Below are 24,109 nucleotides of genomic sequence, written 5' to 3'. Positions count from 1 at the left end.
TTTGATAGTTATAACAGTCAATGCCTTTGTATTTTTATCTGTTTTATAATTTATATTGTTTCATTGTTTAAAATAATTAAAATTAGAATCGATTATAACCCATCTAAATCACTGGATACAGTGGGACATAATTTTTTTCAAACAGAATAAATAAAGCTAGTTAGCAACATAACTGGAGATTAGTTGTAAACTAAATTTTAATAATTTTGCATTATGTAATTTGCTGTTTTATAGCCATGCTACTGTTTTTGACAAATTCCTCATCCACAGATTTCTAATTTTCCCTTCAAGCATTCAGATGTAGTTCTAAATGTATGCTTCTTGTTTCACCATATCTGAGAAAAGCTATCACAACAATGATACTTCCAAACATATGGTAATACTTACAGTGCTATGAAACACAACACTGTGGCCATTTCCCAAACTTTCTATTTGGGCTGAGAGGTTGAAGCAGATGGCTCGATGTCGTATAGCATCCAGGGTTTGAGCATCAAAAAAATCATGTGGTCTGGCTGAGAAAATAAAAACATACAAATGCTATAAAGATAAATTGTTAAATTTAGAATACAGGCAGTCCCTGTTTTACGAACATCTGACTTATGTCGGACTCATACTTACGAACGGGGGTCCTGCTCTACCTTTGGTGTCCCAATGCACTCCTCTCCCTTGATCCCAAGTCCTAACACGTGCCTCTCTCCCCCTCCCTCCATTCTATGCCCTAAGTATGTGCCTTACATTCCAGCGGGTGTTTACCTTCTGGCCAGCTCCCTCTGCACAAAACCATGGGCAGCGGCTCCTACACACATCCTGTGGCTGAGCTGGAAGCCTTCCATCTGATGTAGGAAGAGCTTCCTCAGACATCAGAGGAAAGACTTCCGGCTCAGCCACAGGACACACATAGGAGCCCTGCCCGCGGCTTTGTGCAGAGAAATGACTGGGGCTGGAAGGAGGAGGGAGCCGGCCAGAAGGTAAACATCCGCCGGAGGGAGACACTTACTTGGGGCACAGCATGGAGGGAGGGAGGGGAGCATGAGCCATAAGATGGAAGAATAGAGGGAGTGAGGGAAAGAGATGCTGAGGTAGTGGAGAGAATAGAAAGGGTGAATTGGGTGTCAGAGAGGGAAAAAGATGGTGCACATGAGGAGATGAAGAAAGGAGAATTGCTGGGCATAGGGAGGAAGAGAGAATTATTGGACATGGTGGTGGGAGAGGAGTGAGGTAGAGATGAAGAGAGAGAGAGATGAGAGGGAGTAATGTTGGATGTGGTAGCAGAGAGGGAACAGTGGGATGGATGAAAAGGGATGCAAGAGGGGCCTCAAGAAGGCAGAGAAGGTGGGAAGAATACTAAGATCCGAGTTACATACAAATTCAACTTAAGAACAGTTTTTAAAATGGAACCTGTTCTTAACCCAGGGAATGCCTGTATGTTGCATTCACTAAGAGCCTCTTATGAAGCCACATGGCAAATGCATCCCTATGCATTTTCCATGCCGGTCCATGTTAAATTTGTTTGATGTTTGATTAAAAAAAAGGCCCTAAGAATTTAAGATTACTTTTTCTAATGTAAGTCTATCAAACAAATGGATTGTTTTATCAGGCTTCAAAGTGTGTTCTAATTTTATTTGACAATTTAAAAGGTAGAACCTTAGTGTTATCCTATTTGAATATGAGCTACCGAAAACCTTTCATTCTTTTCATCAAATTTTGTATTATGGTATTCCACCATGAGTATCATGTCAACTTTCCTTGTTTATTTTAAAATGAGGACACGTTTGGCCTACTGATGACAGCATGAGTCAATGAAGTAGATCATATAACTTAAATACTCAAAATATTCAGGATAAAGCTATTTGAATTCTTCATACAATATACCTTAATCAAGGGCTGTTTCCTACAATTCTGCAGCCCTTTAAAACCTTGCTGTACAAGCAGCATATTTTATGCATTTATTCAATTTTCTATACTGTTCTCTCAGAGGAGCTCAGAACAGTTTACATGAATTTTATTCAGGTACTCAAGCATTTTTCCCTTCTGCAACCATCTGCACATCTCTTCTTATCCTCCTCAATCATCTAACAATTCTAACTGAATTGGAAATCTAAAAGCAACAGCAACAGGTCTTGAGATTCTTCCTCTCCCTCTAAAGTCAGGAAGAGGAAGCAACCCAAAACCCCATTGCTCTTACTGCTGTTTTTGGATGACCACACTAGCTTGGTCCCTTTAGTTTATAATCAAGGGGTAATAGAGAAAAAAAAGAGAGTAGTAGCAAGAACAGGACATTAAAGAGAGAAGATCCGCCTATTTTTTTTTTTTTTTTTTGCCATTTCAAATATTACTATAATTGTTATAACATGTTAATTTTCTTTTCTCATGTCTCAATAGCCCAGCTGGTAAAGACCGAGAACCACAGCTTATGACAATACCTTATAGGTATTCTCTGCAGCCTCAGCTAGCCAGTATTTTCTTAAAGGAAATTCCTCTTTTGAGCCAAGGATAGTCAACAGATAAACCAGTAAATCATCTTGAGAAATTAGAATAAATGGAACACAGAGCAAAGAAAAAAAAAATAGTACCTCGAAGCTGCTACCAATGCATGATCTGTCCTTCAACCTCCTCATATTCTGTTCTATTCAGCAATTTATATCAGCCTAGTTCCATGAAAAGATTCAAGGTGGAGCACAGATTAAGAGAATAGACTACAGATATGCTGGGATACCCAAATTGTCCTTAAGGAAGATTCAGACCTTGCAAAATACATAAATCTGATCATATTACATTTTTTCTGAAAAGTCAACACTGGCTTCCAGTAGAATCTTGCATAAAATTTAAAATCTTACTTCTCATGTTTCAAGCATTTTGTCTGAAACCACACAATATCTATATTCCCTTACAATTCACTATATACCCATACATACTGTATACCCGAGATCATTAGATGACCATTGTATAGGTCTTACTCGACATAGCGTTTTCTGCTTCACTGATCCGTCTCTATGGAACACCTTACCAATAATGATATGCAGTGAATTATTTCAGATATATTTTAAAAGGCAGTTAAGACCAGGCTTTATGAAAGGTCTACAGAACTTCAGCGTAGGGACTTGAGCTAATCCTTTGCTATATCACCCTGTAACAACTGAGTGCCTGAAATTACCACTACCTTGGAAGAGTATATACTCGAATATAAACTGAGAATTTTGGGCCAAAAAAATGGGACTCTCTGAACTGCCCCCCCCCTCACCCCCGAATCTGTGGCAGGCCTCTGCTGGGTCTGCCGTGAGACCTGGTGGTCCAGCGCCTCCTGTCCCAGCCGATTCTAAGAATCTTTACCTCTCTCCTGCGTACTTTTAGTATCCCTGGTGGTTCAGTGGTGAACTATGGCAGAAGCGACCTTCCTTTGCTCCTGCCTGTGCAAAGTCACTAGTAGATTGGCTGCTGTGAACTCGCGGCAGCCAATCAGCTAGTGGCTCTGCATGAGAAGGAGCGACTTTCCTGTGCCAATAAAGATTTCTTACATATAAAGTATACATGAATTCAGCTACATATATTCCGTTAATTGTTTTCATAGACACTGCTTTGCAAATCTAAAATTTCTTATTTATTCTCCAAAGCATGATCGTTATGCATAACTCACTTATTTTAGATTTAATATTCGTTAATCATTTAAAATGCCGACCTTTTATATTTTTAAAGACGCACACATAGTAATATAGTAAATGATGACAGATAAAGAGACCTGAACGGTCCATCCAGTCTGCCCATTAGTTATACCCACTAAAAATACATGATTAAATTAACTTGTCTCTTCTTTGATATTTCTGGGTCATAGACTGGTATTGTCCTAGGTTCCAAATGATGAAGTTGCAGTCCAAGCTCACTCCAGCCTATCCAACCATTCCGTTGTTTGCAGGCTATTTACTGTAAAGCCTGGCCAGTAACATGCTCCATATTAGTGGCTTTCACAATGATGCCCACCCCAGCCCATCCTACACCAAATCAAATTATATGGGCCATAGACCGTTAAGGTCTGTCCAATACTGGCCTTAGTTCTTTAATTTACATTCTTCGTTTTCTAATTAGAGATCATCTATTTTTATCCCACACTTTTTTTGAATTCCATCACCATTTTCTTCTCCACTACTTCCCTCAGGAGGGCATTCCAGGCATCTACCTCCCTCTCCGTGAAGAAGAATTTCCTAACATTGCTCCTAAGTCTTCCTCCCTGTAACCTCAAATTATGCCCTCTAGTTTTACCTTTTTTTCTTCTCTGGAAAAGATTTGGTTCTATATTAATACCTTTCAAGTATTTAAATGTCTGTATCATATCTCCTCTGTCCCTCCTCCAGAGTATACATAGTTAGGTCTTCCACTCTCTTCTCGTACTTTTTTTTGGTTTAAACCCCTTACTATTTTCATCGTCTTCCTCTGGACCAGTTAAAATTTTTCTCCAGATAAGGCCTCCAAAACTGAACACAATACTCCAAGTGTGGCCTTACCACTGACCTATATAGGGGCATCAACACCTTTCTTATTCTGCTGGTTATTCATCTTTCTATACAGCTTAGCATCCTTCTGGCTATAGCCACCGTCTTATCACACGGTTTAAATGCCTTTAGATCCTCAGACACAATCACCCCAAGGTCCCTCTCTCCGTCAGTGCTTATCAACCTCGTTCCCAAATCTAATACTTGGTGACATCAACCTGCATCTGGAGGACCAAACAGACCCCAAGGGCGGCTTGCGTCAAGAGAAAAAGCTTTGGGGCAGTTGCAAGGGACTTGTGAAAATGGTTGCCATGTCTAAACACCTCAGAAAGAGAAAATTCTGAAAAGCGCCCGTGAAGGTGAGGGAAAGGGAGGGAGATATTCCGATGAGGGGAAGAGATGCCTGGACCACAGAGCCCCCTGGAGCTGTGGGGCCTAGGGCAGCTGCCCTATCTGCCCTCCCTTCGCAGCTCCCGGGGCAGGCCTACCAGCCTCTTCGAAGCTTCCTGCAGGCAGGGCTGCTCCAACCAGAACCTTCTTGCCGCCGAGTCCCTCCTTCTGATGTAACTTCTAGCCGGAGGAACCCGATGGCAAGAAGGTTCTGGTCAGAGCAGCCCTGCCTGCAGGAAGTTTAGAAGAGGCTGGTAGGCCTGCCCCGGGGCCGACACAGGCCAGGAGAGTCGCAGGTTTAGGTTTAGGTTGTTTTTTTTTTTTTTTTGCTGCCAGCAATCAGGAGGGAGGAGTGTTGTGATCATGAGAGGGAACTGCTGGATGCGTGATGAGGGCTGCTGACCGTGAGGGGTTAGAAGGGAGGCAACATGGCAGATTCTTTATTGCAGGGAAAATGCCATTCACCGCTCCATGGGGTGGTGAATGGACAACCTGCGGGTTATCCATGGGTAACAGTCACTGTGTCATTCTCTACTGTACAGACCATTTGTACTACTGCCAAAGGTCAATGTGTTCTCAGTCTCTGCTGGCAGAGGAGCGTAAACCCATTCATCTGTTCTGTGCCAGTCTGGAGGAATGATAAAGAATTTTATTTATCTGAGCCCCAAATACAGAGGACCACCTTAGTGTAACACACCCAAGGCAAAAGAGATCTTCACAGGCCTCAACCCTAGTCCAGCACAAAGGACGAAATCAAATTAGAAGAGATGTTATCTTTTCTTTTCCTTCTAAACTATAACCATTAAACATCTATCTAAGCACAAGGCCCACAAGGATAGACTGCACAGGCTTACTGCTGAGACCGAGGACTGGGTTCCAGGGGATTGCATAGTTGAAGCTCAGTAGTTCTTAGTCTCCATCTGCAGGTAGGAGCGCACAATACCCATCTGTGCTGATCTTATAAGTGTTCGAGGCTTGTGCAGATGAGGACAGAGCTTACAGGGATGGGGCAGGGACAGAACTCATGGGAACGGGGCAGGGACAGAACTCATGGGAACGGGACGGGGATGGAGATTTTTTCCTGTGTCATTCTCTACTATGGAATATGGATTTTGTTGGACATGGTTGGATCATTGTGAGAAGGTGGTATACAGGTACTTATAATGTAGTTCGATCTCTTTTGTGTTTTTGATCTGGTAAACCATATTTGATGGAATTGGGATAAGAGGAAATGCCTTGGACTGCTGTCATGGTTGTCTACAAGTATATCTTACAGAGTTATAAGGGATGGTGTGTATTATCTAATTATTGGCAAACTCCCTGTGCCACAGGGATCTCCATTACTGCCCATATAATTCAATTTCTTCATACACTAATTAGGACTGAAATTTGAAAAATGCTTCAAAATTGTTATCTGTGTGGATGATATCACAGCAATGATTACTAAACAATTCTCTCAAGAGGTCTCAAGATCATGCAAAACTGTATTAACTTAATAGAAGAATGGAGGACATCTGCTGAAATTAAATAGAGGGAAAAAAAGTTTTTATTTGTGGGGGCTAAGTCTTATCTGTGCAATAACTGCTCAATTACTATAAAGAATGTATATTTATTTTCACCCACTCAAGATCCTTGGAATAAAATTTGATAGTCATTTTTTTTAAAGGAACCCGAGGTAAACTTCTTGGTAAAGAAATCCTTTTTGCTCCTGTTCAATATATTTATTAACGACTGGAGACTGGGACGAAAAGTGAGGTTATTAAATTTGCTGATGACACCAAACTCTGCAGCAGGGTTAGAAGCACGGAAGACTGCGAAGACCTACAAAGGGACCTGGAAGAATGGGCAAAAAAGTGGCAAATGAGTTTTAACATAGAGAAATGCAAGGTCATACATGTAGGGAAAAAGAACCCAATGTTCAGCTACAAAATGGGGGGATCATTGCTAGGGGTGAGCAACCTTGAAAGAGACCTGGGGGTGATGGTGGACTCAACATTGAAAGCATCGGCACAGTGTGCGACAGCCTCCAAGAAAGCGAACAGAATGTTGGGTATCACAACCAGGACGAAGGAAGTCATCATGCCGCTGTGTCGTGCGATGGTGCGCCCACATCTGGAATACTGTGTCCAGTACTGGTCGCCGCACCTCAAGAAGGACATGGCAGTACTTGAGGGGGTCCAGAGAAGAGCTACTAAACTGATAAAAGGTATGGAAAACTTTTCATACGCTGACAGGTTGAAAATGCTGGGGTTGTTCTCCCTGGAAAAGCGGAGACTTAGAGGAGACATGATAGAAACCTTCAAAATCCTGAAGGGCAAGGTAGACAGGGACAGATTCTTCAGACTGTAGGGAACCACAAGTACTAGGGGTCACTCGGAGAAACTGAAAGGGGACAGGTTTAGAACAAATGCTAGGAAGTTCTTTTTAACCCAGAGGGTGGTGGACACATGGAACGCACTTCCAGAGGTTGTGATAGGCCAGAGCACATTACAGAGGTTCAAGGAAGGTTTGGATAGGTTCCTAAAGGATAAGGGGATTGAGGGGTACAGATAGAAGTAGAGATAGGTTATAGAAATGGTCAGGAACCACTTCACAGATCATAGACCTAATGGGTCGCCGTGGGAGCGGACCGCTGGGTGCAATGGACCTCTGGTCTGACCCAGTGGAGGCAACTTCTTATGTTCTTATGATGGCAGATAAAGACCCGAATAGTCCAATAATTTAAAAAAAAAATTCTTCTTAGCAATTTCTGGGCAAGAATCCAACTGGGTTCCAACTGCTGAAGTCTCCGTCAAAGCTAACTACAGCCCATCTACACTCTCCCAGCCATTGAAGCCCACCCCAGCCCATCCTCAACCAAAAGGCCATACACATACCGTGCAAGTCTGCCCAGTACTGGCCTTAGTTCAATATTTACTATTATTTTCTGATTCTAGATCCTCTGTGTTCATCCCACGCTTCTTTGAACTCCATCACCGTTTTCCTCTCCACCACCTCTCTTAGGAGCGCATTCCAGGCATCCACCACCCTCTCCGTAAAGTAGAATTTCCTAATATTGCTCTTGAATTTACCACCCCTCAACTTCAAATTATGTCCCCTGTTTTTACCATTTTCCTTTCTCTGGAAAAGATTTTGTTCTACATTAATACCTTTCAAGTATTTGAACGTCTGAATCATATCTCCCTGTCCCTCCTTTCTTCTAGGGCTTCCAGTCTCTCCTCATACGTTTTCTGGCGCAAACCTCCTATCATTTTCGTCACCCTCCTCCGGACCGCTTCAAGTCTTCTTATATCCTTCGCCGGATATGTCTCTCTTTATACAGCCCAGCATCCTTCTGGCAGCAGCCACCGCCTTGTCACACTGTTTTAGATCTTCAGACACTATCACCCCAAGGTCCCTCTCCCCATCCGTGCATATCAGCCTCTCACCTCCCAGCATATATAGTTCCTTCCGATTATTAATCCCCAAATGCATTACTCTGCATTGAATTTTAGTTGCCAGATATTAGACCATTCTTCTAACTTTTGCAGATCCTTTTTCATATTTTCCACTCCCTCTTTGGTGTCTACTCTGTTACAAATCTTGGTATCATCCGTAAAAAGGCAAACTTTTCCTTCTAACCCTTCAGCAATGTCACTCACAAACATATTGAACAGGATCAGCACCAGCACCGAACCCTGAGGGACTCCACTACTCACCTTTCCTTCCTCCAAGCGACTTCCATTAACCATCACCCTCTGGCATCTGTCCGACAGCCAGTTTCTAACTCAGTTCACCACTTTGGGTCCTAACTTCAACCCTTCAAGTTTGTTCAAGAGCCTCCTATGAGGAACCATATGAAAGGCTTTGCTGAAATCTAAGTAAATTATATCTAGCATAAGTCCTCGATCCAGTTCTCTGGTCACCCTGGTCTCTGGTGATTATGGTAAATTTACAAATATTTTTGAGTGGAAAAATTCAAACTGGTTATCCAAGTCCTCTTATTATCACAAGTTGGCTACTGTAACGTTGCCAGAAGATGTGGTAAGAGTGGATAGTGTAGCTGGTTTTAAGAAAGATTTGGACAAGTTCATGGAGGAAAAGTCCATAGTCTGTTATTGAGGAAGGCATGAGGGAAGCCACTGCTTGCCCTGTGTCGGTAGCATGGAATATTGTTACACCTTGGGTTTTGGCCAGGTACTAATGACCTGGATTGGCCACCGTGAGAATGGGCTACTGGGCTTAATGGACCATTGGTCTAACCCGGTAAGGCTATTCTTATGTTACATAAGAATAGCCTTACAGGGTCAGACCAATGGTCCATCTAGCCCAGTATCCTGTCTTCACAGAGGCCAATCAAAGTCACAAGTACCTGGCAAAAACCCAAATAGTAGCAGCATTCCATGTCACTGATCCAGGGCAAGCAGGGGTTTCTTCCATGTCTGTATCAACTTTTCCAAACCTTTTTTAAAACCAGCTACATTAATCACTCCTAGCACATCCTCTGGCAACAAATTCCAGAGCTTAACTATTCTCTCTGAGTGAAAAAATATTTCTTCCTATTGGTTTTAAAAGTATTACCCTGTAACTTCATTGAGTGTCCCCTAGTCTTTGTAAATCATGATGCAGTAAAAAAAAAAAAATAATCAATCCACTTGTACCTGTTCTGTACCACCCAGGATTTTGTAGACTAGTATTCTTTAATGCAAGGCATGGGGACCTACGGCAGTCCTCACTATTCTGGATTTTTACTGCTGCTCTCTGCCTCTCTAACAAAGTTTATGACAGAAAGGGGGGAGGGAGAGCTACATGCTTAAAGAACAAGGTATTTCTCAATAGGTGAAGAAAATGCATTTGGGAATGCCCACTTCCTTGAAGGTAGGATGATGATGTGGATGTCATTGACACACATTGGTCATGACGTGCTATGGGAAGATAGTTAGCAGCCTTCCTTAAGCTCATTGGATCCAAAGTGGCCCCAGCTTATAAATTAGTGAAGACCACTGACTTGGACTGTCCTAAATATTTATTTTAAACACTATAAAGAACATCTTCATTCTTTGATTTTTCCTTAAACAAATTTAAAGCAGCGTTTTCCTTATATTTGGTTACCAATACAGAAGAGTTTTATTTAAATTTCATTACATTGTTTTAAAGATTATTCATGTTTCATCTTCCTGTATATATGACTTGATTTAATTTTCATCTGTATGTGCAAGACAGTTCTCACGTAACAAAATAATGCTACATTTCCCTAACCTAAATGGGAAGAAAGCTAAGAATTTTTTTTATTTCCTCTTTTGCATATCAAGCTACAAAAATATGAAATACTTTAATGGTCAATTTATGAGCTTTGCCTAACTATAGAACGTCAAAAAACATTTTTGTTTCCTAAATATGTACTCTATAATTGAAACTGCGTGACTGTGATCTCGAGATGTTAATTGTAATTTCCTAGGAGATTATCCTAGTTTCTTCTAATGTTATCCACTTAGAACTTCTTGGTATTAGCAGAATATATGCAGCATTATGTTATGCTGCTCTGAGCTCTTAGACAGCTGCTCCATCCCAGCACCATTGGACAATGTCATTCACTTATGCGCCTGACAAACCCCTTTAATTCCTGAAGGAGGAACGTGGCATCAGGGTGTCAATAGAAAGCATCTGAAGTGTCACACGGTAGGCTAAGTAGATTCACAGTTTTCTTCATAATCTTTTTGAAGAAATTCCCTCCAGTTTGAGGCATATTTATAAGTCATTTACTTCCCCTCAAAGACCAGGTTGTCATGAGTTTGCAAATCATTTGTGGACACACATGGCAGTGGCTCTCAGTGCTGTCTCAGAATCATCGCATGCGAAATGAATAAAATGATTTTCCGGACTTCTTACCTTGAGTCATCAGTGAACAAAATTCAATTTGATTCTCTTGAGATCAGTGAATTTATGTATCCATTGTGTGCAAATAACAAACCATGAAATCTGGCAGAATGGTATATGACCCTGAAGCATAGAATTCTTCAAGTTTTCACCCAAAGAGTCTGACACCCAAGAATCCTCCCCAACTTGAAAATGGCACCACATTCTGGCGGGGAGTAATTACTGGATGCCAGAGGTTTTTTTGCCACAGTTCATCTCATCAGTGGGGCATCAGCATTCTTGGTCTCTAGTGAGAAGAAATCAGGCTTAAATATATGTGTAAAGAGAGTGCCGAGTGGTGGAACAACAGACAGAAGCTAGTATGAAATCCCAATTGTAGCCCAGAGACAAGATCTGTGCAAGGAGCAGGAAGAGACTGAGAAGATGACTTTGGATGAGGTGTGGGATGCTATTGTGCAACTGAAAGATTCATGGCTGTTAAAATTGGATATATATGAGACTAGACAAGATTCTCTTCAAGCCTGGGTAATTTGCCAAGGGGAACTGCTACAACAGCAGGAAAGTAAGGTTCAGTGGGTGGAAATAGAACTGAAAGCTTTAAAAGAGGAACCTGCTGCTTTGGATAAAGATAAGCTAATTACCCATCAGAAACTTGAAGCTTTGGAAACTTATGAACCCCATTTAAATCTGTTTCCCCTTAACTTTCCAAAATCTCCTGTTTTGTCACCTATTGATATGTTGAAAAAGTATCCGATGGAGATTGTACAGATCCCCAAGGAATCATTAACACTATTGTGTGAGTTTACTTTGTAGACTGGCATAGAGCTTACCAACAAAAACAAAAGGAGAGTCAGCAGACAGCTTTCACCTTCCTGGATTCCTAAAGGGTTGTGTTTGCAGGGACATCTAAGGTTAATTTGCCTGTTTTGTACTGGAGCCAGATTGTATCCGGATCCTAAGATCATATTTTCAACATAAAGATACCAATTTTCATAATCAAAAGATCAAGTATTTCTTGACCTCCGTAGAGCTACGCAACTTAAGGCTTTTTTAGCATATAAAACTCATCTATAAACTATGGGAGGATGGCTTTTCCTACAACTTTCTTGCAAATGTTTTGCTAAATTTGAGGCTAAAACACATGTGTTTTATATCCTGACCAACTTAAGAATTATTTGGTAGCCTGGAGACTGCCAATGTTTATTTTGGCTTCTACTCTTTTCTTTAATTTGGCCCATGTAGCTTGCGTTGTTTGAAAATCTGGCATAGCTTCTATTAGTTTTCCTTTTCTCAAGTTGAAAAGTTTCCTACTGACGAGACATTTCCCCTCCTTCTTTTTTTGTTTATCAATTTCTCAAGTTTGATGTGTTAATATTACTTATTTAGCACTCAATGAATTGTTGCATTTTCTTTTAGAATTGATTTGAATATTGTAAAACTTATAAATATAAAATAAACTTATCAGGAGTGTTAGTGGAAGAAACGGGATTTGAGTTTTAGCTTTCCAACTTCTCAGCCTGCTGCTCTAACCAGTAGTCTACTTCTCCAAACTGGTGCAGCAAATGGTGCCAGAAGATTCTCTTACTAACTGGAAACAATACATGATACTCAATAAGAAGATACGATGTGCCATAAAAAGGTCCAAAATAAACTGCAGAACCTATGTACAAGATGCTGAAACTTTATTAAAGTCAATAAATGTCCAATGAATAGTTCACTATGACCTGAAGTGTAGACCAGACACGGTCCATGATTCAAAAAATACTTCTTCCTCAGGTGTCCAAGATCTTCTATCTCTAGTGATATGAACCAAATGAAGTGCAACAATTTGGAGAAGTTTCAGGCATGACCTCATATTTTGCCCTATATAATATCAGTGATTTTTTTCTCCACCACCTTACATCAGGTCATCTTTTTACACAGTTGCTACCAACACCTTTTATAGACTTATTTGATCACCATACATCATTGCACCTCACATCTGTTATTCTAATCTCTAGCACACACACTTGCTACAGTTAATGTCATATTTCAAACTAAGACCCCTGAGGAAGAAGTGTTTTTTAAAACATGGACTATGTCGTGCCTACGCTTCAGATCATAGTGAACCATTCATTGGACAACAACGTTTTATTGACTTTAATAAAGTTTCAGCATTTTGTACATCGGTTCTGCAGTTTCTTTAGGGGGGTTTTGTCTGAGCTTCTTCAGCATACAGATGTGTTTTTGAAGACTCTGAAAGGCTTACGTTTACTGTAACTTTAAAGATTCAACATTAATGATAACATGGCTGCCTGAAACCTGCATTTACTTTTTTTCTTTTAAAACCTGAAATGCAAAGGTATTGAATGATGCATGTATGCGTAAGAAATGCCAGGCTGGCAAATACTTGATTCTGCTAGACTTGTATGAGCAGCCTCTGCAGTTGGGCCTAGGCAAAGAGATGCCATTGCGCTGGTGAGGCCCTTGTCCTGAAGAAGCTTCTGCCAGCACAGAAGACAGGCTGAAGGGGAGAAAAACAAGCCCATAAATAGTCAAAACAGACCACAAAAATCCAAGGGTGGGGGTGAGGAAAAAAAGCACTGCCCCAGTTCTAAAAAATGTTGGCTGCTCTCAAGTTATCTAAAAAGAGATTATGCACTTACCCTGGTAAGCTCTTTTCCAGTAGTTAGATGAGACATTCTGGACCAGGGGTCTCAACGTCCCTCCTTGAGGGCCGCAATCCAGTCGTGTTTTCAGGATTTCCCAATGAATTTGCATGAGATCTATGTGTATGCACTGCTTTCAATGCATATTCATTGGGGAAATCCTGAAAAACCAACTGGATTGCGGCACTCAAGGAGGTGCTTTGAGATCCCTGTTCTAGACAATATGGTTATTTCCCCATACTTGAATGTTCTGCAGAAGGAATCCGGATTTTTCATTTCAGCCTCTGTAGTACTTCACTGATCGGTTTAGCGCCCTCTACAGTCAGTACCCAAGTACCAAGAGGCACCCACATATGTGAAGTAGAGGCACCTGTAATGAAAGGCTAAACAAAGTGTTCTGTTGAAAGCAATGAAACAGTACCATTAACTGCCAACATAGGCTCCAAAAGAGCGTAGCACAACTCCCCAACAAAAGGAACATATTGTATATACAAATTCTTTCCAGCCCTCAAGGGCTGAGTGGCCTCCAAGAAGCAGCATGGAGAAGTATAAACAGACAAACTGTAAACAGGCGCAGAAAGGACAAGGCAGAGATTCTAGAATGTCTCACCTATCTACTGGAAAAGAGCTTACCAGGGTAAGTACATAACTTCTTTTTCCAGTGCAATAGGCGAGACATTCTAGACAATAGGGATGTACTAAAGCAATACCCCCAAATAGGGTGGGCTTTCTGCACCGGCCCTTAAGACCAAGGACCTGAAGGCCAAGTTCTGCCTTGCAGCAACATCCACTCTGTAAAACGTGACCAACATGGGAAGAGAAGACCACGTTGCAACCCCGCAAATCTCCTTAGGAGGGACAGATTTAGCTTTGGATCATGAAGAAGCCACACTAGAAAGCACCTTGACGTAATCAGGGAACTGGTTCCCAAAAAGAACGTAGGCTGATGAAATGGCCCTATGGATCCATCTGGAAATCGTGGCCTTAGAAGCGGGAGCACCTCGCGTATTCGAATAAGTCAGCACAAACAGATGGTCAGAGAGGTGAAACTCATTAGTGACCTCCAAATAACGAAGGAGAACCCTGCATACGACCAGTTTCTTCAACAGGAGGTCATGAGTCGAGGAACCAGTCGGCAGAAAGGCAGGCAAACACACTGCCCAATGAACATGAAAAACCGAAACAACGGCATAGAGCATCAAAACCAACAGAGAAGCATCGGAAAGAAGGCCAAAGGGAGCCTAGATAAAGCTAGACAGCACTAGGCTAAGGTCTGAGACAGGGATAAGATGGACAACCAGCCATCTGACATGACGGACCCCCTGCAAGAATGGAGCGACATCAGGATGAGCCACATCAGGATGAGCCGCCACAGACGACCAACTGTCCTGGGCTGTAAGTAAGAGAGCTCGGCTACCGGAACTCACAGAGAAATCACCTTAAGGCCAGTATCTTTCCAGGGGAAGGCAGGCAAGAATTGGCGAGATTGGAGATGAATACGGATCCAGCCGGACTTTGACACACCAATATTGGAAGGCCTTCCTTGCCATAACGTACATTGATCGACTGGTCGACTTTTTAGACTGTAGAAGAGCCTCAACACCAAAGGAAGAACATCTCATATGCCCAAAGGTCACGTGCTCAAGAGCCATGTCGTAAGAGCCAAAATCCCTGAAACTGGCATGGCAACTGGACCCTGCTTAAAAGGGTCTGAAGAAGCACTCCGACCCACATGCCTGCGTGATCAAACTGAAGCCACCAGCATAATGCGGCCAGGATGAACCAGGACCGCATCATTGATCACCATGACGGACACGATCTGATGAGGACTAGCCAGCACAGTTTCAGTATCTTGCTTGACGAACTTGCTGCACTTCTTCGAGGGAGTAAACAGGCAAATAGACAAGGGTGACCCGGCTGCCATTATATATCCGGATTTTCAGAAGGCGTTCAACAAAGTTCCACATGAACGACTACTTCGGAAAATTGCATGCCATGGAATTGAGGGTGAAATACTCATGTGGATTAAAAACTGGCTGGAGCATAGGAAACAGAGAGTGGGGGGTAAATGGACAATTCTCAGACTGGAAGAGTGTCACCAGCGGGGTGCCGCAGGGCTCAGTGCTTGGACCTGTGCTCTTCAACATCTTTATAAACGATCTGGACATTGGTACGACGAGCGAAGTGATTAAATTTGCAGACGATACGAAGTTATAAAGAGTAGTGAAGACACAGGGAGACTGCAAAGATCTGCAACTGCACATAATCAAGTTTGAGAAATGGGCATCGACATGGCAAATGAGGTTCAATGTGGATAAGTGCAAAGTGATGCATGTAGGGAACAAAAATCTCATGCACGAATACAGGATGTCCGGGGTGGTACTTGGAGAAACCTCCCAGGAAAGGGACTTGGGAGTTTTAATCGACAAGTCCATGAAGCCATCTGCACAATGTGCTACGGCGGCGAAAAGGGCGAACAGAATGCTAGGAATGATCAAGAAGGGGATCACAAACAGATCCGAGAAGGCTATCATGCCGCTGTACCGGGCCATGGTACGCCCTCACTTGGAATACTGCATCCAGCACTGGTCGCCATACATGAAGAAGGATACAGTACTACTCAAAAAGGTCCAGAGAAGGATGACTAAAATGGTTAAGGGGCTGGAGGAGTTGCCGTACAGCGAGAGATTAAGAGAAACTGGGCCTCTTCTCCCTTGAAAAGAGGAGACTGCGAGGGGACATGATCGAAACTACTGAAGGGAATAGACTTAGTAGAGAAAGACAAACTGTTCACCCTCTCCAAGATAGGGAGAACGAGAGGACATTCTCTAAAGTTGAAAGGGGATAGATTCCGTACAAATGTAAGGAAATTCTGGAACGCTCTTCCGGAATCTGTTATAGAGGAAAACACCCTCCAGGGCTTCAAGACAAAGTTGGACAAGTTCATGCTAAACTGGTGAGACTCATTTGGAGCACTGATCTTGACCTTGGGGCCGCCGCGTGAGCGGACTGCTGGGCAGGATGGACCATTGGTCGGACCCAGCAGCATCAATTCTTATGTTCTTATGACACGATTGAGCAACGGCCCAGGAGTATAAATAGACAGGTGAAAGCTCCTGCTGCCAATACTGCATCAGCGCGTTGAGTCCTCTCACTTCTGGGCTCGGATCTTCAACGGAAGAGAAGCACCTTCCAGAATCATGAAGTGGCCATGAGATCGACGCAGAGACTCCTCCAGTGCTCCACAATCATCTGAAATGCCTTTGGAAACAGGATCCACTCGCCTGGATCCATAGACTGTCTGCTGAGGAGGTCAGCTTGCATGTTGTCCACTCTCGCCATATGCGCTACTGTCAGCGCCAGATGTTCCGTCCAAGCAAATGAAGGTGGGCTTCCTGAACCAGAGGAGTGCTCTTGGGCCCTCCCTGGCGATTGACATAGGCGTGTTTCTCAACTCGGTCCTGGAGTACCCCCTTGCCAGTAAGGTTTTCAGGATTTATTACATTATATTACATTAGTGATTTCTATTCCGCCTTTACCTTGCGGTTCAAGGCGGATTACATAAGAGTTGTTGTGATAATAGGAAGAAACATATTGTTAAGATATTAAGAAGTACTTAGGAAAAGTTTGAGCATTTTCTAATTTGTTAAGGAGTAGTTGGTAATTGCAGGAAGAGTTCCGAGCCTGCTTGGTTGTGTTATATTGAATTTGCATAAACTTGATTTGCATACTCTTCCTCCATTATTACAAATGTCTTTCATGCATATTAACCAAGGACCGAATTGAGAAACACCGACATAGGGTATGATAGAGACGTTTAAATATCTACGTAAAAGAGGCCTATACCTACGTATAAAGGCCAATTGGTCCATTTAGTCTGCCCATCCACAATAACCATTATCTCTTTCTCTCTCTGAAAGATCCCACATGCTTATTCCAAACCCTCTTGAATTCAGATACAGTCTCTGTTTCCACCACCTATTCAGGGAAACTTCCACACATCTACCACACTTTCCGTAAAAATGTATTTCCTCAGATTACTCCAGAGCCTATCACCTCTTAACTTCATCCTATGCCCTCTCATTGCAGTTTTTTTTCAAATGAAAGACTCGACTCATGCACAATTATATTACGTAGGTATTTAAATATCTCTATCATAGATCCAAAATGGCGACTGAAGCGAAGCTGAGCTCCATGTTAGCGTTTGTTCTAACCTCCTCCTTCTGGACTTTTCCCCTTAGCATCAACTTGGTAAGCTCTCTTGCCGACTGCTATTTGTTTCATTTTTCTTCTAAGCCCTCAGCGTTGTGCAGAGGGACTACGCTTCTGTTTCTGATGGGAAAGAGGAAGGGTGCTCAGCGGCCAGGTCCTCTGGCGGCCGTGAGCTCCAGACAGCTGATTCAGACAACACTGAACGTCAGAGTGATGCATCAGCCAGTGAGTGCTCCCCAGACTTCAGGAGTAAATTGGCAGACCTTAGTGACGATCGAGTTTCGTTGAGCCCGATCGAGAGGTAGACACCTCTCCAGCCTGGGAGTTGGATATCTACCTCGGAGGAGGTGAAGCAGCCGACCAGTAGGGGAATAGTGCTGCTGAGCCCTGGAGGAGCTATGGAGGTTGGACAGTTGGAGAGTTTAACCTCCACTGAAGCCAGACCAACGATGTCCAAGACAGATAAGGGTGAGATCTTTTCCTCTCCATGTGAACAGTTTGGAGAGATAAGTAAGCCTGCAAATGTTAGCATGGATGATCTATGGAAGGTTATTTCCACTATGGACTCCAACCTTAGAAAAGCTGTATCTATGGTTCGTTCAGATTGTGCCCATATTAGCTCCCAGGTGAACATGCAAGGAGATATTATAAAAGAACAAAGTGAGACTATTAAAAAGCATGAAGAGCAACTCTCAAATAAAATATTTGGAGTTAGAAAAGATTAAAGAAAGATCTTTAATTCAGAGGAAATAGGAATTTTTGGAGAATAAACAAAGAAGAAATAATTTGAGGCTATTAAATTTTCCAAAATCTCCAATAATTTCTCCTTTGGAAATGGTGTGGAAATATTTAAAAGAAATATTGTTAATACCTGCGGAAAATTTACCACCTATAACTAGAGTCCAAAGTATTTCAGTGGGTTTGAATAAGTCCCGTAAGGGAGGAGATGGCCTGTGCAGGAATGTTTTCGTAAAGGTGGGAGGGGAAAGGATCTAGGATGCATTTGCAGGATTTCAGTTTGAGGTAGAGTTTAGAGATCTGGGGTTCAGATACGGAGTCAAAGGTAGTCCAGGATCTATCAGCTGCTTTTACTTGCTTCGGGCCTTCCTCGTTGCCGGGACCTGCCTACTTTCTGTTTCCGCGAAGGCAGGACCCGGCAGTGAGGAAGGCCCGAAGCAAGTAAAAGCAGCAAGTTGTAAGCTTCCCTCCGGGGCTCTATCGTGTTCGTGCCGGCTTCCCGTCTCTCCCCCCCCCCCCGGGACGCTACTTCCGGTTTCGGAGGGAAGAGAAGGGAAGCTGGCACGAACACGATAGAGCCCCGGAGGGAAGCTTACAACTTGCTGCTTTTACTTGCTTCGGGCCTTCTTCGCTGCCGGGATCTGCCTTCGCGGAAACAGAAAGTAGGCAGGATCCGGCAACGAGGAAGGCCCGAAGCAAGTAAAAGCAGCAAGTGTAGTGGTATACCATTTGAGAAAAACAAACGCACGGACATCAGAACCGATTCTGCTTGCTCTTTTAAAGCTCCGATCCAAGCAACCTTGGTGCCTATTGTGGAAGATAAAGTGGTCAGCCAGGAAGAATGAAATCAAGAAAGTTCAAGTTTAGTCAAGCTGTGATTTGAACTTTATAGGCATTTGTTTTTCATCCTTTAACTGGCAGGCAGAAGGATGCTCCATTTATTAATCTTGCAAAGTCTGATACAGGAAAAGCTAGAAGTGCATCAGGATTTAAGGAGCTTGGGGTGTGCAAATCCACTTAATGCAGAAATTACAGTAAAACGAAATCACTTTTCTATTTCACTGCAGCTCTATGAGGTTTTTCAAGCTAATGTTCTTTTGCACTTAGCTATAGTCAAATGATGGATAGGAATATGTTTATTTCATTTAAACTAAGGGAAAACAATATTTTTTCTGAGTATCCTTTAAATAATGGTTCACACACTTGTGGTGGAAACATGGCGCTGTAGACAGCTTGCTGCTGCAGCTCCATAGCACCCGATCGCGGCTCGGCATTTTCTCTGCAAAATAAACCCCGGGTTCGGTCCTCCCCCGACATCGGAGTGCTTACTGGTGGTGGGCGGGATTTTTGCGCTTCAAAGCATGCCGCGATGGCCTCGAAGACGGTCCGCAAAGAACGGGAGAGGAGCAAGCCGCCAGAGCCTAAGATGGCAGACCACGTGGCTCCCCCATCGCCGGAGGCTCCTCACTCCTCCTGGGTGGCGGCAGTTACGTCGGAGGTTCAGGCAGCGCTTGAAAGTTCCCTTGGGGACAAATTGCAGCGCATCCTGGACAAACTGGACACCTTGGATCAGCGTTTTGCCTCCCTTACATCGGAGGTCAAGGAGACCCAGCAGAGAGTGAGTGCTACCGAGGATCATGTCCAGCGGCTTGCCCAGGAGCAGTCAGCCCACACTGCCTCTTTAGCTGCTTGCGAGCCAAGGTGGATGACCTGGAGAACCGGTCCCGCCATAATAACCTCCGCTTTGTGGGACTGCCCGAGTCGGTGCGGGATGTGGAGCTGGGGGCGCTGTTGGAACGCTGGCTGCCTGAGTCTTTATCTTTACCATCCTCCTCGGGCCCCTTGTGGGTGGAGCGGGCGCATCGCTTGGGGCAACGGAGAGAGAATACTGATCGGCCCCGAGTGGTCATTTTCCGGTGTCCTGAATTATCATCATAAGTTGGAGGTCCTGCGTGCGCTGAGGCAAGGCAAGAAGCTCTTGTATGACAACCGGCCCATTCTTTGCTTTCAGGATTACTCTGCAGAGGTTTCGCAGGCGCGGCGCCGGTTTTCACCTTTGTGCTCCCGTCTTATCCAGCACCACATTGCTTTTTCCTTGCAATACCCGGCTCGCTTGCGGTTGATCCATCTTGGAAGAGCTCATCACTTTGACACCTTGGAGGCAGCGCAACGGTTTGTGACAGAGATGATGCCCGAGGATCCAGCGCAGGGAGCTGTCGTGGACTGAGGAGACCCATTTTCTGCTGACCGGACTGTAGTTAGCTTTTGGACTTGTGGTTTTCACCACTCCGTCCGAGTTGGGGCATTGGGTCACCCTGAGGGTGTGCCTGGCTGGTGTGTGTGTGGATGAGGTGGGGATTGATATGCTTGCCCTGTGGGTGTATGGAACCGGGGTCTCTTGATTTGTGTTCTTTTCTTGGGGTTTTCACTGCGTTTGTTTTGGCCTATTCCTGGCCCCTCCTGTTCTGTATTTCTAGGGGATTTAGCTGGGTGAGTGTGGTTGAGTGTCGGTGATATGGCTGTGGGGCTCGGGAAGGGGATGGATGGTTTGAGTGCTTTGGGGTGGTTTGGCTACTGGGTTTTGTTCTTTGGTATTTTTGTGAGCTTAGGGGACTGAGGGCCAGAGGCTATTGTTCACTGATCCCGTGGGGGGGTGTTCATGGTTTCCTGGAAGTGATGCCCTTTTTGGGGTGTCTTGGGTATGGGTTGGATGAGGGTTGGTGGTGGAGGGGGGGGGGGGTTGAACGGTTACAGGGATCCTGTGATTAGGTTCCTTGTGACATTTTGTGGGGGTTGGGTTGGGGGGTCTGTGTTTGCATTGGTGGCAGGGGTTTGGCTCGCTTCTTGGGGCAGGAGGATGTTTGACACTGGAGGGGTGGTGGCTGGGACGCTCCTCTGGTACTTTACTGGTTCCTTATTTTTGTTCTATTTTTCTATTGTGTGGACTACTCTGGAATACACTTTAACTTCTTGGAATGTTGGGGGGATCCATTCCCCTATTAAGCGCTCCAAAATATTGCAGCGTTTGAATCGTTCTAAAACCTCCATTGTCTTTTTGCAGGAGACCCGTTTATCCTCAGCGGAACATGCTAAGCTCTGTACCTGGTGGGTGGGTTCCCATTTGGAGGCGCCCACCATTGGGGGAAAGGGAGGTGTTATTATTTTGATCCGTAAGGGTCTCCGCCTACAGACCCAGAGAGTGCTCCGCGACCCCAGTGGGCGTTATATTGTTGCCTTAGTGTTGCTCGATAATCAGCCCCTTTTGCTCTGCAATGTCTATGCTCCTAACAATCCCTCGGCCAGGTTTTTCCGGGGGCTCCGCAACCAACTTTTGCAGTTTGGTGACGTTCTGATGCTTGTGGGCGGGGACTTCAATGAGGTACCGGATCCTAAGTTAGACCGCTCTGCTTCTTCTGGCAGAGAGGCCGCCAAACTTTATACGGGTGCCCAGCTCCTGGAATCTACTTTGGGGTTGCTTGATGTTTGGCGGGTGCTACACCCCTTAGAGAGGGATTATTCCCACTTATCTAGGGCGCATGGGACGCTTTCCCGAATCGATTTTATCCTCATTTCTCACAAACTGCTTCCCCAGGTGTTGGGGGTGGTTATGGGCCCCATTGAGGTTTCTGACCACGCTTGGGTGGGATTTCGGTGGACCTGGGGCGCTTCCCCGCTTTCTAGAGGGATCTGTATAGGGATCCTCGCTTTCAGGAGTTTTTGGTGCAGCGGTGGCATGATTTTCAACACAATAATCAGCAGCATCGCGATGATCCCATTCTCTATTGAGAGACAGCTAAGGCTGTTCTACGGGGGGATGTCATTGCTTATGTGGCCCGGGAGTCGAAGCTTAAGTATCGGACAGTTCTGGCCTTGGAACGGAAGGCGAATGTGTTGAGGCATCAATATAGCAGGGCACCTTCTTTCCTGCTTCGCACGCAACCTTTGGAGGTCCAGCAAGAACTGAACGAATTATTGCATCTACGGGCTATGCGGACGCGGGCATACTTTAAGTTTCATTTATTTCGATTTGCGAATAAGAGCAGCTGGTTGCTGGCCCGAATGGTGCATCCGTGGGGCGGACCTGAGAGCGTCTCCGCTCTACGGGACTCTTCTGGGGTGCTGCATCATCGGCCGAAGGAGATCTGTGAGATCTTGCGGGCGTTTTTTGCCGAGGTATATGCGGATCCCGGTGATGAGCTTTTGGATGGGCAGCTCTATCTTGACAGTGTTGACTTGCCCTGTTTATCTCAGAGGGATGCTGCCGCTTTGGATCTTCCCTTTACTGCAGAGGAGGTAGAGTGGGCGATAGGGGTCAGTCCGTTAGGAAAGGGTGGGTATCGGAGTGAGTTCTATAAATTGTTGATGTCGGAGATAGCGCCAGTGTTGGCTGAGGTTTATAATCTGAGTGTTGCTAAGGGCTTTCTTCCTCGTTACGTGAATTTAGCGTCTATTATTGTTCTCCCGAAGCCCGGTAAGGACCCTCTTTTACCTGAATCGTACCGTCCTATTTCTTTGTTGAATTATGAGGCGAAGCTTCTGGCAAAAATATTGGCTGCCCGCCTGGCGCGCGTTTTGCCCTCGGTGATCTCGGACTCTCAGGTGGGGTTTGTACGGGATCGACCTGTAGCTAAGAACATCTGGCGTATCTTGTTGGCTCTGGAACGGGTGGGAGAGGAAGGTAACCCCTCCATGCTTATTAGTTTTGATGCCGAGAAGGCTTTTGATAGAGTGCGGTGGGGTGCTTAAGACGTACGGACTGGGCCCTTTCTTTTTTGGTGCAATCCAGGCGTTGTATAGTGATCCAGCTGCGCGGATTCTGGTTCATGGGTCTTTTTCAGATTTTTTAAATATTTGCAGAGGGACTCGCCAGGGCTGCCCCCTGTCGCCGCTCTTATTCATGCTTTCTTTAGACCCTCTCCTTCGTGAGCTTCAGGCGAATGCAGATATTCGTGGCTTGGCTCTGGGAGATTCTCATTTTAAACTTGCGGCGTTTGCGGACGATCTCTTTGTATTTTTGACAGACCCGCAGCGTTCCTTACCCGTGTTGCTGGAGAGACTTCGGGAATATGGGGATTTCTCCGGCTTTGCTTTGAATTTCGAGAAATCTGAGGCTTTGGCTTCCTCAGCACAACTTCAGCAGCTTTGGGGGGACCATTTTCCGTTGCGTTGGGCCGACTCCTCTTTTCGGTACCTGGGGATCCGGCTGGCTATGGATGTAGCCCAATTGTATCGCCTTAACATTGATAAACTCCTTGCCGACACTAAATGGTTCCTGGTCAAATGGCATGCGCTGCCGCTGTCTCTGATGGGTAGAATTCATTTATTTCGTATGGTTGTCTTCCCGAGGTGGCTTTACGTTCTCCAGACTCTTCCCCTCTCTTTGTTGCAGCGGGACGTTCGGTCTCTCACATCTTTGTTGTCCCGGTTCTGTTGGGGAGGGCGGAGACCTAAATTGAAATGGTCGCTGTTGGTGGGGCCTGCCTCCGGGGGAGGTTTGGGGGTGCCCGATGTCCGAGTTTATAATCAGGCTTGCTTGCTGCGCCATGTTGGTGATTGGGTGTTGGGCACCTCTTTCTACACTGATCTTTCTATGGAGCGGGATCATTTCTATCCTCTTCATCTTTTGTATCTCCTTCATGCCCCTCTATCTAAATTGCCGAGATCCTGTAAGCGTAGCCTCTTGTTTCGGTCGTTGTGGATAGCGTGGCACCAGACTCTTCGGTTGTGGAATCAGGACTCTCATACTAGTGCCCTTTTGCCATTGGTGGGGAACTTAGCTTT

The 24,109-nt window shown here is 44.5% G+C and overlaps 1 protein-coding gene across 3 annotated transcripts in view; it reads right to left on the bottom strand.

Moving 5' to 3' along the window:
- The window catches only part of AEBP2 (AE binding protein 2), a 95,912-nt gene that overhangs the window by 18,353 nt on the left and 53,450 nt on the right, over positions 1–24,109 (bottom strand). For all 3 annotated transcript variants that reach the window (XM_033953483.1, XM_033953484.1, XM_033953485.1), the window contains one exon: positions 388–512. In XM_033953483.1, the coding sequence (XP_033809374.1) occupies positions 388–512 (125 nt within the window). The remainder of the gene's footprint in view (positions 1–387; positions 513–24,109) is intronic.

This window comes from Geotrypetes seraphini, chromosome 7, assembly GCF_902459505.1.
Source record: "Geotrypetes seraphini chromosome 7, aGeoSer1.1, whole genome shotgun sequence".
Taxonomy (NCBI): domain Eukaryota; kingdom Metazoa; phylum Chordata; class Amphibia; order Gymnophiona; family Dermophiidae; genus Geotrypetes; species Geotrypetes seraphini.
The sequence above is the reverse complement of the archived record's forward strand: the minus strand, read 5'-3'. Positions and strand labels throughout refer to the sequence as shown.